General features: G+C 43.2%; 1 protein-coding gene and 1 long non-coding RNA gene across 2 annotated transcripts in view; one reads left to right on the top strand and one right to left on the bottom strand.

Annotated features, from left to right (window-relative positions):
* The window catches only part of LOC132541446 (uncharacterized), a 66,544-nt gene extending 58,885 nt beyond the window's left edge, over positions 1-7,659 (bottom strand). Inside the window, exons 1-2 of the long non-coding RNA XR_009552652.1 lie at positions 7,604-7,659; positions 6,347-6,549 (exon numbers count right to left, since the gene is read on the bottom strand). This is a non-coding gene — a long non-coding RNA (uncharacterized LOC132541446). The remainder of the gene's footprint in view (positions 1-6,346; positions 6,550-7,603) is intronic.
* The window catches only part of PDPN (podoplanin), a 43,803-nt gene continuing 36,521 nt past the window's right edge, over positions 5,233-12,514 (top strand). The window contains exon 1 of the mRNA XM_060202311.1: positions 5,233-5,568. Within this exon, the coding sequence (XP_060058294.1) occupies positions 5,502-5,568 (67 nt within the window). The 5' untranslated portion in view covers positions 5,233-5,501. The remainder of the gene's footprint in view (positions 5,569-12,514) is intronic.

Below are 12,514 nucleotides of genomic sequence, written 5' to 3' on the forward strand. Positions count from 1 at the left end.
CCCAACTTTTCTGTATATTTGAAATGGTCAAAAAAGAAAATTACAAACGTCCATGGACCTCTGGGCATACACAACTATTTTGCTTTCCTCTTTGTATACTTGCCTCAAAGAATGCATGTTCTTATAATAAAAATAAATACACATCACTTTTTAAGATAAAGAGAGAGAGGCAGAGAGAGTGGAAAAGAATGCAGAACTGAAGTTTCCCTCAGTGTGCCAGCCTGGTTCCTACACGGGACAAAGCAGCGCATTACCCAGGTGAGCTATTTTTTCCAGCTTAGTACACACCGATTAAAAAATAATAATAATAATAATAATGAGTATCTGCTAGTAATTCTATCTCTTTCAAATCTGCCTGACAAGTTTTCCACATCTTCTATTTAGTAATGTCAAGATGTATAGATTAAAATTCACAGATAAAATTTTTCAGGGTCACCGGGTTGATTTGAATATTATATTTATAATAGGAAATGTATTTACTATTATAAATATAATATATTATGAAATATTATATGAATTATTATGAAATATTATATTATGAAATTTTTTTCAAGGAAAACTTTATCCCTATTTCTTTTTATAAAGTGTTTACTATGCCCTCTCATTGATGAAAAATTGTTGGTAGTGTGTGTATTTGAGTGTGTGTGTGTGTGTGTGTGTGTGTGTGTGTGTGCATATTTGAGAGTGTGTGTGTGTGTGTATGTGTGAGTGTGTGTGTGAGTGTGTGTGTATGTGTGAGTATGTGTGTGTATGTGTGAGTGTGTGTGTGTGTGTGAGTGTGTGTGTGTGTATGCTTCTCCAGGTGTGTCACCACCCAGTCCATGAAAAAAATATTGGTCCTGGCTTTTCAAAATTCTATCAGTGGAGTTTACAAGTTGAAGCATATGGAACAGGGGTGTTTTATTGATGATAAGAGGCAGCAGTTAGCATTGGGGAGAGCCCTGCCCCCTGCCCAGTAGAACAATGGATCCAAAAAGGAGAACACTCCAGTGGGTCAGGAATCCAAGCCTGTCCCATATTTGTGCAGTGACAGGAGCCAGCTTCTAATTGGGAATCAGTACAGAGCATTAATTGATGGGTAGGATAGGGAGATGATTTAGTGTCCCTGAAGGCGCCTTTGGTGTAGGGAGTAAGCTATGAGCCCACGTGGGCTTTTAGGAGCAAGCTATGAGCACAGCTGGAAAAGTGCTAGAAATGCAAATTCTGGCTTGAAAGATAGTTCAGCAGTGGCCCCAGGTTCAATCCCCAGCACTTGCATATGCCAGAGGTTAGAAGATGTGTGACTGTCTCTATCACCTCCTCCCCCACCCCTCTCAAGCAATGCAAATAAAAATAAATTACCAGACCTTTAGTAACTAGAGCAGTAACTCTGAAGCAGGGTACAGAACTTGGGTGCATGAAGCTTGGGGATTGATACTGGCACTGCAGGGACTTGCTCTCATTTCTTACTCTCACACCCTCATAGAAATAAAATAAATATAAAGCAAAAAAATGCAAGTTCAGAGGTTCCCCCCCACTCTCGCCACCCTAATGAATCAGAAACTATGGGGATACAGACCCACTACCCAGCTCTCCATGTAAACCTGCTCACACATGGTAATGAAGTCACAGGTCTATGGCCCAGGCAGTGAGTGGCACACCCAGTTAAGCATATATATATTATGTGCCAAGGATCTAGGTTCGAGCCTCCACTCTGCGGCAGGGACACTTCACAAGAGGTGAAGCAGGTCTGCAGTTGTCTGTCTTTCTCTACTCTTCTCAGTCTACCCTCCCCTCTCAATTTCTCTCTGTTCTATCAAATACAAATAGAAAGGGGGGAAAAATGGAAAAAATGACTCCCGACCCCTGGAATGTGCCTAAAATAGACTTCCTAGCTTTTTCCAAAATGGGGACCCTCCCAAGTCTCATCTACTCTATTCTTACCTTTAGATTCCTAAATTATTCAACTATTTGTTCTGCTTTATATCTTAATGCTTTTTTCAGCCACCAACATTGCAGATGCTACCATGATGCCAACCTGACTTCCCTGGACAGATGACCTCACCTGTGTGTCCTAGAACTGCACCTCCACAGAGCCCCACCCCACTTGTGAAAGATAGAAACAGGCTGGGAGCATGGATCAACCTGACAATGTCCATGTCCAGTGGAGAAGCAATTACAGAAGCCAGACGTTCCACCTTCTACACCCCATAATGATCCTGGGCCCACACTCCCAGAGGGATAAAGAATAGGAAAACTTCCAATGGAGGGGATGGGATGCAGAACTCTGGTGGTGGGAATTGTGTGAAATTAAAACCCTCTTTTCCTACATTCTTTTTGATCATTATTAAATCAATAAAAAAAAAATTCTAAATGGCTACTGGGAGTTGTAGATTAATAGTTTCCTAGTGCAGGCACTGAGCCCCAGGGATAGCCCTGAAAAAAGAAAAGATAAAAAAGAAGTCACAGCTCTAAGTTTTTTTCTTCTTTGTTTGCAAAATGGGTCTTAATCAGTGCCAATCCAAGGACTGTTTTGAGGACTCTGTGACATAGTAGAGTTCAGGCATGCAAACTAAGTGGTACAGACATCTTTGCTATCACTTTGCTTAGGGTATCCTGCTGCCAAGGTTCCTTCTTCCTCTCAGCTAGGGCATCCTCAGATGTCTCCAACGTTTCTTTGTTAACCTAGGTCACTCAGGTGGGCCCCAGTTCTGATCCTTGTGTCCGAGGCCAGTGTCTCCTCTCTCTGCTCTCCTGTCTGCTTTGCTGAGGAAGGTCAAGTTTCCAGGCCCAAAGCACCAGCTGGGGATGTAGCTCAGAAAGAAGAGCAGATGTCTTGCATGAGTCAGACCCTGGGTCCCCCAGCAAACCAGAGGCCTCTGAGTCAAAGGCCCATGGACTCCCTGCCTCAAGGAGGCCTCCCTGGAGATCTGACTCCTTTTCCTTCCCTGTCCTCCAGTCCTCTGTCCTTTACAGAAAAGCCAGGTGACCAGCTGTAGAATCTAGGTACCTGGGGGGTAGGGATGGGGGGTTGGCGACAGAAGACAGCAGGGTTCATGGGAGTTGAGGGGTCTGTCCTGGAAGGATGACTTAGCTTCAAGCACCTCTCTAACTCGGTCTCATTGAACCCATATTCTCTCCTGCCCTCTATTTCTGTATTTCATTTTTCTTTCTTAATTCAGAGTGGATTCATATCTACTGTCCATCCAGTAATTTCAACCAAATCTATGTCCCATTTAGTCTGTCAACAGGCATTACAGACCTTACTGCATGAACTGCATTAGCAAGATAGGGGAATCAGATCAACTCAACACCTGCTCCCCCTCCCGTTTTGTTTGTTCTTGGTTTGTTTTCTTGGTGTTACAATTCTCACCTTTACTGGGGGAAGGGCAGCTTCCTCACCTTATTTTAAGATCAGCCACATTCTTGGAGCCTGTGGACAAACTATCCAGTAGAAGATCTTTAGAAATGCAGAATCTCCCTAACCCCCAGGCATGGCACCTACATTTGTAGAACACTCTCAGGTGACTCACAGGCAAGTTTCTGTTTGGGAAGCACTTAGGAGTTGGGGTGGGGGAGGGGAGACAAGGTCTACCAAAAATCCTCTGAGGACTCCTCATTACTGACAGGGATTTACAATAGGAATCCCTGGAGTGTCTCATTGAATAAGCTGGAGGTCGAACCCTGGGATCTGAGCCCAGCAAGCTGGCTCCTTTCTGTGACTCCTAAGCTAAAGTAAATTTGGAATCAGGGTCTAAGATAAGGATCTGAAAACCTATTTTCACCCTTGTGGGGAGCTTTGGTCCTGGTGGTGGTGGGGAGGTGGGGGGACGTGGGGGAGGTGAGAGTGGGGGGGTGTTAGACTTCAGGTTCTTTTTTGTCAAATGGAATTTGTGGCATCTAGGAGTGCAGCAGAAGTCACCTCCCCAGCTCCTCCTCCTCATAAAAAAAGTTTTTAAAATTCCAACAGGTTAGAAAGAAATAATAGTTTAAAAAGCAAAACAAAATGGGATAATGTTTTCCTATTGCTAACAGGTGGTACATGAGACCAGAGTCTGTTACCTTAAAAAAGTGGAGACTAGGGGGTCGGGTGGTAGCGCCGTGGGTTAAGCGCACATGGCGCAAAGTGCAAGGACCACGACCTTCGTAAGGATCTCAGTTCGAGTCCGGCTCCCCACCTGCAGGGGAGTTGCTTCACAGTCAGTGAAGCAGGTCTGCAGGTGTCTGTCTTTCTCTCCTCCTCTCTGTCTTCCCCTCCTCTCTCCATTTTTCTCTGTCCTATCCACCACCAACAACATCAATAACGATAATAATAACCACAACAATGGTCAAACAACCAGGGTAACAAAAGGGAAAATATGGCTTCCAGAAGCAGTGGATTCGTGGTGCAGGCAATAGCCCTGGAAGCCAAAAAAAATGTGGAGACCAGTCAGGTGGTTAAGCGCACGTGGCAAAAAAGTGGAGACTATGGGGGCCAAACTCCATACTTCTAGGGGATGAGGCAGAGCTGGAAGTCGACACAGGTTTGGGGACCAAGACCCTTGTCATTTTTTTTAAAGATTTTATTTATTTATTAATAACAGAGATAGAAGAGAAAGAACCAGACATCACTCTGGTACCATGTTCTGCCTGGGATTGAACTCGGGACCTCATGTTTGAGAGTCCAGTGTTTTATCCATGTCTCGGACCACTCATTTGTCATTCTTGAGTGACAGCAGAAGTATCCAACCTCTCACACCCACCCTAAGGTGCACTCAGAAATTGGAGAGGAAAAGCGGATTCTCTATTCTGTGTGTGTGTGTGTGTGTGTGTGTGTGTGTGTGTAAGGCAGCACCCAGATGCTAGCAGGACAAGGGCACAATTTAGCAGCAGGATGTCACTGGCCCACAGGGATGAGCATGGAAACTTCTATCTTGTTCAATAGAACAATCTCATACTCGGTGGTTTGATCACTGCAGCCACAGCTCACTCCTACCAGTACACTAGGTTTGTGCCTCACTCTTGAAGCACAGTACGAAAATGTTTGAAAAATTAAGGGGAAAGCATTAGCCTTTTTATTTTATGGGCTCCCCCCCTCCCTTCCCTCTGCATTTGGTCCACAGGGCTGCCTCTGCTAAATTCTGGCAGACCCGGCAGCTGTGGGCCTGTAACTTTAAACCTGGCCTGAGGTCATCGCTTTGGAGCTGGCCAAACAGAGGCAGAGGGCGGTCCTAGTGAGCTGGGACCGAGACCACCTTACAGCCAGTGCTCCCCGCCCCTCCAAGGCAGAGATAAATGCTGACTCCACTCAGGCCCAATTGCAAAGTTTGTTCCCTCAGCTGTGGCTGGCAGCAAGAGGAAACTAGAACCCTCCTGTTCTGGAGTTTTTGCTCCCAACCTTCCAGCCCCTCCGGGCCCCCACAGCCTTCTGCCAGACGAGGGCCTGCGGTGAAAGGTTTTGTTGTTGTTGTTTTGTTCACTCTTCTCCAACACAGGAGCTAGCTTGCTACTTTAGCGCCAAAGAGAACAAGTCATCTAGGAAGATGTGGAAGATAGCAGTTCTGCTCTTCGTTTTGGGAAGCTCATCGCTCTGGGTCGGGGCAGAAGGAGGTAAGCAGAGTGGTTCACTCCATTTGCTGGAGCGAGCCCCAACTTGCTGGAATGCCCTGGTATTTTGAAGCTGCCCAGGAGAGCAGAAGGGAACACACACACACACACACCTTCGCACACACACTCTTGGGAGCCAGAAAAGGGGATTCCAGGGAAGAGAGTCTGTGGGTTAGCTAGTGCCAGGTCCTAGGAAAAAAAAAAAAAAAAAAAAAACAGCTAGGCCAGGTGAGTCCTCTCTCCCAGCTAGCCCACCTGCCACCTCCAGGTCACCCCGAGCCCCCTGCTCTGAAATAGGATGGAAGGGTAACAACAGTGGTCATCTCTTGGCAGGACTAGGTTTTCTTGTATGGAAGGCACATGGCACCAAGGAATCTGACACTCAGCAGTGCTGAACTGGAGGACCCAGAAGGGCTTCAGGTCTTCTCTGTCTACAGGCTAGTGTTTGGGGGAACTACTATAGTGGGGTCTTCTTGAGTCTTCTGAAGGAGTGGAGTTTGGCTGCTGACACTGAAGTTTAAGCTGCTTTGAAGCCATATGTTGTCCTTGGCTGACATCATTGACTGATGTGTTGGTGACCTTTAGACTGAAGTTAATGGTCTGGATAAGCCGTCTACCCATCTCCCTTCCCTGCCTGTCTTAACATTCCCATCTCATCCTATGTGGTGTACTGTGATGGTGGTGTTCATGAGCAGCTGTCAATATTTCATTTCTTTTCATGAATCAAAAATATTTTTTAATCTGTTTACCAATAGAATAGAAAGACACAGCTGTGTCTTACCCTTGCTCGCTGAGGCCAATCCAGCAGGGTAGAAGTGGTTCACTAAAGACAGGCTCACCTCTGAGATATTTTAGCTAGGTTTCAGATCACTGCAATACAGCTAGTCACATGAATTTCAGTTTTGGTTTTCCAGTATATATCGAAGTTATGTCTATACTTTACTGTAGTCTATGAAGTGTACACTATGACGAATGACACTACGCCTAAAGAAAGAAAAGAAAACGAAAGCACATATTTTAAATTAAAAAGAAAAAATAAACAAATCTTTACTGTGGGCTGGTGGATAATGTACTGCTTTGCCGTGTATGGGACCAAAGTTGAAGCCCCAGCCTCATCCCATTGAAGGAAGCTTCAGTGCTGTGCTATCTCTTTCTTTCTCTGTTTCTTTCTTTTTCTCTCTGCCTTTGTGACTCTATCTAAAAACAAAACAAAACGAGTTTTTCTTTATTACTTAAAAATGCATACTCATCACTTGAGCTGTTAGAAAATAGTGCCAATATGGGGCTGGGGGTGGGGCTTGGAGGTGGCACACCTTGTTAAGTGCATGTGTTACCACACGCAGGAACCTGGGTTCAAGTTCCTGTTCCCCACCTGCATGGAGGAAGGCTTCACAAGCAGTGAAGCTGAACTGCAGATCTCTCTCTCTCTCTCCTTTGCCATTGCCTTTTCCCCTCTCAACTTCACTCTGTGGTATCAAATAATATATATATATATATATATATATATATATAATGTTAATAATTATTTTAGTAAAAGTTTACTTTATTTTTTTATTCCCTTTGTTGCCTTTGCTGATTTATTGTTATAGTTATTATTGTTATTGATGTCGTTTTTGTTGGATAGGACAGAGAGAAATGGAGAGGAGGGGAAGACAGAGAGGGGGAGAGAAAGATAGACACCTGCAGATCTGCTTCACCACTTGTGAAGTAGGGGAGCCAAGAGCTCAAATCGGAATCCTCACCCTGGTCCTTGCGCTTTGCACCACCTGTATACTTAATCTGCTGCGCTATACCCGACTCCCATAAAAGAAATTTTTAAAAGCATTTTTAGAAATAAAGTGCCAATAGACTCACTCAAAGCAGAAGAGTTGCTAGAAAGAAACCTTTCATTTATATATATATAACTTCAAAGTGCAATACAAGGACATATGTCCCTGTGTAGATTGGAGGAATTGTAAGCTAAGAAGTGATTTTGGTGCTAAATGTTGCTGAGCTATGAGAAGTAAACGCTCACATTTCCCAAACTGCAGATATTTACCTGGCAGGGAACAGGCTATGATCATGAAGGTGGCTTTCCTCAAGGCAAGGCTCATCAACTGCACTCCAAATTACAGATTCAGACAGTGGCAGAAAAATCCTTTTTTTGGAAGGTGTGGTTTGAAGGAGGAGCAGACCCGGCCTAGGCTTCTATAATTCCACACACAGACAAAAATATGCAGCCTTAGGGAAATGATACAGGGTGTGCTTGATACTCTGGGCCTGGCTGTCTGCTTCAAAGGGACTAAGGAGCTCTCCTTCCAGGGGCTGTGGGCTATTCGTGGTAGTCCTATCTTTGGAACTTCTTCTTTCTCTGACAATATGCACAGCTCTGTATTTCAGCTATGTTTCCTTTTTGGTGAGACAGTGTGGAAACAACACCATTTTGTGCACACAGTGCAAGGTATGGGAAGCCTCCAGTCGGAGCTCTATCCCAACCCTGCTGAAGACAGACTTTAGCTTCTCCCAAGGAAAGGTTAGCTGTAATTATCTTTAAGCTGGCTTCTGAATGTCAGAGTTACTTCTAAAGGGCAGCTTTGAGCCTCGTCTAAGAAACCAGCCACCTGGTTGAGCTCATATGTTACAAAGCGCAAGGGCCCAGGTTCGAGCCCCTGGTTCCCACCTGCAGGGGGAAAGGTTTGTGAGTGGTGAAGCAGGGCTGCAGGTGTCTCTCTTTCTCTCTCCTTCTCTATCATTCCCTTCCCTCTTGATTTCTGGCTATCTCTATCCAATAAATAAATAAAGATAATACCAAAACATTAAGAGAAAGAAAGAAAAGGGAGAGAGGAAGGAAGGAAGGGAAAAAAAAGAAGCCAATCACCACTGAAAAATAAAGAAATCCCACTCAGTTGTGTGTGTGTGTGTGTGTGTGTGTGTGTGTGTGGTGGGGGTAGGGGGAGAAGGGAGGGGGCAGCTGTGTGTGGATGCAGAGTTGCGAGGAGCTGAGGCCCAGGAGGGTTTTATCTAAGGATTAATGAGTGAAGCAACTTGAATGTGGATGAATAACTTCATTGAGTTGAGCTATTGTGAGCTCTTGTTGGGGAGCTGGGCTGGGGGTAATTATGCTGATGAATTTTATTCTTCCTTCCTAAGGATCCTAGGCCCTACTGGGCTTCTCTCATTTGGCGTGATAATCTAGCTCCATTTTATCGTCCCATCCTGTGTGTTGCCTCTTTGCATATTAGTGGATTCAAAGGAGCTTTGTTGCCTACACATCTGGCATTTTCTTCAATTGTCAGATCCCTCCCTGGCTCTCAACTTTCATCCAAAACACGTACTTCGGGGCCTCTCTGTTGGATAGTTTACTTTGTGAGATTTCTGCAGGCTGCTGCTTGCTGCAAACTCACATGTGCTTTCCGGGACCAATCCACTCAGGATTAATCATGCAGTGAACAAATTTCTCTGTGATTTCCCTGAAACTCTTGCCAGTTTCGGAGGCCCTGAAGTTTTCATGAGTTGCTAGGAGATTTTTTTTTTTCTTGCACTTAGGGCCTCTCTCGAGGAGGGGGGGGGGATTTATTAAGATGGAGTCTCCATTGGAGCTTTTTATAAGGGAAGCCCATCCATCTACACTAGTATTTAAAATCCAAAATAGCATTTCATACAGAACAAGCCCTTTTGTCCTTTTTTTTTTCTTTCTTTCTCTTTTCTTTTTTTAAAACACATATCCAACTCTGGAAAGATGAATGTGGGACATAGGGAATAGAAATGAACACTGACTGAGCCAAGGTGTTCATTCCATCCCTTCTCTCTGACCTCTGAAGTAAGTGGCTCTCTACTGAGAATCATAGAAACCTCTTATCTTGGCATGACAGTGGATAATTTGACCAAGTGGGAGGACACCCTGTCCTTGTTCCTTCATTCCCATCCCCCATCCTGTGCTAGGAACTTCACAGTTACCTCATCATCACAGCTCCTTAAATTATACAGTCTACGAGTCAGCATACGCTACAACTGGGATTTACAAATGGTTCTCACTCCAAAGCCAAGCTCTTTTTACAGCATTATAATGCTTCATAAAAAAAAAAAAGAGGAAGAAGAAGAAAGAAAAAGGAATGTTCAACTTGAAATTAAAAGCTAATCTCCTTTAAGCACACTAAATATTAAAGCAAACACTTCAAAAAGGTCCTTTACATTAAGATACTTTTCACAACATTCCTTTAAGAATGAGAATGTTCTGCCCGGGTGGTACTCTGGCCTCTCTGAGTGTCCCCTTCACATAATAAGATAAGAACACTTTTTTTAAAAGACTGAAAATGTCATAGTATATTAAAATAAGGCTTATTAATTCATTCCCCAAATAGTAACTCAGAGTTCTCCAACATGCTTGCTCAATGGTGCTTGCTAAATGTAGGACTTGAACTATAAGCGCTTTTGAGAGGGCCACAAATAATATTACAGAGCATATTCTTCAGTCTTCACCAGTAAAGCTGTGGACCTGCGCTTTAAATTCCATGGGCTTATCAGAATAGCTGTCATATTTCTGGCATCTAAGAACTACCACACCAGGTTACAACTTGTGGAAATATTGCCGGGGAGGACAGGGATGAGGAGGGGGACTCAAAAGCCTCTCAAGAAATGATCTATCCAGAGTGTTTTGTTTGCAGAGAATCATATGTTGATGAATGGTGGAGGTAACTTCCAAAGCCAAGTGCACAGATAAGCCCTAGGGTACCAACAAGGATGACTAAGAGATAAGCAGTTCTAGCTTGTAGTTTTGAATCCTTTCCATGGTCATTTCATAAATCTTTGGGGACAAAGAAAGTGATCATGCATTTTCTCTTATGGCAGTGAAATAGAGCCAGGTTAGCTAACAATGGAATTCTGCCAAATTTAGCCAAGGCAGAAAAACAAGGTGGCCACTTCCTTCCATGTTTCACTTCAGCATTCACCCAACCAAGTTGCTCATAAGCCAATGATCTCATGCATTCCCTTGAGCTTCTACCCTTAAAGTATGAGTGAGCTCTCTTTCCTCCCCTTTTTTTTCCCTCTAATTTTCTCCCTTTATTGGGGGGTGGGGTTAATGGTGTATAGTAAAATACAGTAGTTGGTACATGTGTAACATTTCTCAGTTTTCCATATAGCACTCTACCCCCCCACCTAGATCCTCTTCCACCATCATGTTTCAGGACCTGAACACTCCCCCATCCACCCACCCACTACACACAGAGTCTTTTACTTTGGTGTAATACACCAACTCCAGTCTAAGTTCTGCTTTGTGTTGTCCCTTCTGTTTTTATTTTTCAACTTCTATCTATGGGTGGGATCATCCCATATTCATCCTTCTCTTTCTGGCTTATGTCACTTAAAGTGATTCCTTCGAGTTCTATCCAAGATGAGCTGAAGAAGGTATATTCACCTTTTTTAAGCTGAGTAGTATTCCATTATGTATATATAACACAACTTATTCAGGAATTCATTTGTTGTTGGACATTTGTGTTGCTTCCAGTTTTTGGCTATTACAAATTGTGCTGCTATAAACATAGGTCTACACAGATCTTTTTGGATGGGTGTGTTTGACTCCTTAATATTGTTGTGTCCAAGAATAAGGAAACCATTCAGGACGATGGCATTAACAACCCAATTTGCAACCAAAAAAATGGGATAATTTGAGCTTTATAAAGAATAGTGATAGCTTTTTGGATCTCCTCTTTGCTGAATAGTCTGCTTATGTCCTCTCCCCATTTTTGGATGGAGTCATTTGTTTTTTGTCAGTGAATTTGGTGAGCTCTTTCTATATTTTGGTTATTAGCCATTTGTCTGACATGTAGCATATAAAGATCTCTCATTCTATAAGGGGTCTCTTTGTTTGGGTGATGATTTTTTTTTTTTTTTTGCTGTGCAGAATCCTTTTAATTTGATGTAGTCCCACTCACTTATTTTTCTTTTAGTTTTCTTTGTAATTGGATTTGCATCATTGAAGATGCCTTTAAAATTTGAAAAGAGTTCTGCCAATATTGTCCTCTAAGTATTTGATAGTTTCTGGTCTGACATCCAAGTCTTTGATCTATTTGGAATTTACTTTTATGTCTGGTGAAATGTCGTAGTTCAGTTTCATTCTTCTGCATGTTTCAACCCAATTTGTCCAACACCATTTGATAAAGAGACTCTCCTTTCCTCATTTAATAGTCTGGGCACCTTTGTCAAAGATTAGATGTCCATAGGTGTGGTCTTTTTTTTTTTTTTCTCAAAGTGCCCTTGCTTAAAGATTTGCTTAGAGGAGGGGCTTATACATTTAAGGAGAATCAAGCTAAATACAGAGAGAAACCTTAGGCCTGGCTACCACATCCACCTAGTTGTTGGGGAAACACTAAATATCCTACAGGGTGGGGAGTCAGGGGCTTGAGGGTGGGGCAACATATCTACTGGAAAGGATAATTCTCTTCCTAGAGGAAGGTGTGCTCTTCACCTCTGTGCAAAGGGCAAAAATTTATGAGAGTAGAGTCACTGAGACACACTGGGTTGATAATGGCCATTGTCAACATTGTTAGCATGCAAGGGAATGTTGGCTGCATTCACTAGAGAGGACAAGCAGGAAGGGCAAGACTAGAAGGTGCATAACTGTACTGAACAGAGTGTTTATGGACATTTATTAGGGACTCTTATCTGGGAGAATAAAACATCATTTTATAAGGTAAACACAGCTATGGCCTGATAAGTAAAAAAAAAAAAAAAAAAAAAAATCCTAGAGTCAATGTGCCTAGAATCTAGAAAGAAACAAGAATTGGTTGGTGTTAAACCTACCTTGTCCCAGAACGCTACTCCATTAGGGAAAGTTAGAAACAGACTGGGGGTATGAATATATCTGTCAATGCCCATGTCTAGAGGAGAAACAGTTATAAAACCAAACCTTCCACCTTCTGCGCCCCATAAAGAATTTTGATCCATACTTTGGGGGGGGGCAATGCCAGGG

Source organism: Erinaceus europaeus, chromosome 11 (genome assembly GCF_950295315.1).
Source record: "Erinaceus europaeus chromosome 11, mEriEur2.1, whole genome shotgun sequence".
NCBI lineage: Eukaryota > Metazoa > Chordata > Mammalia > Eulipotyphla > Erinaceidae > Erinaceus > Erinaceus europaeus.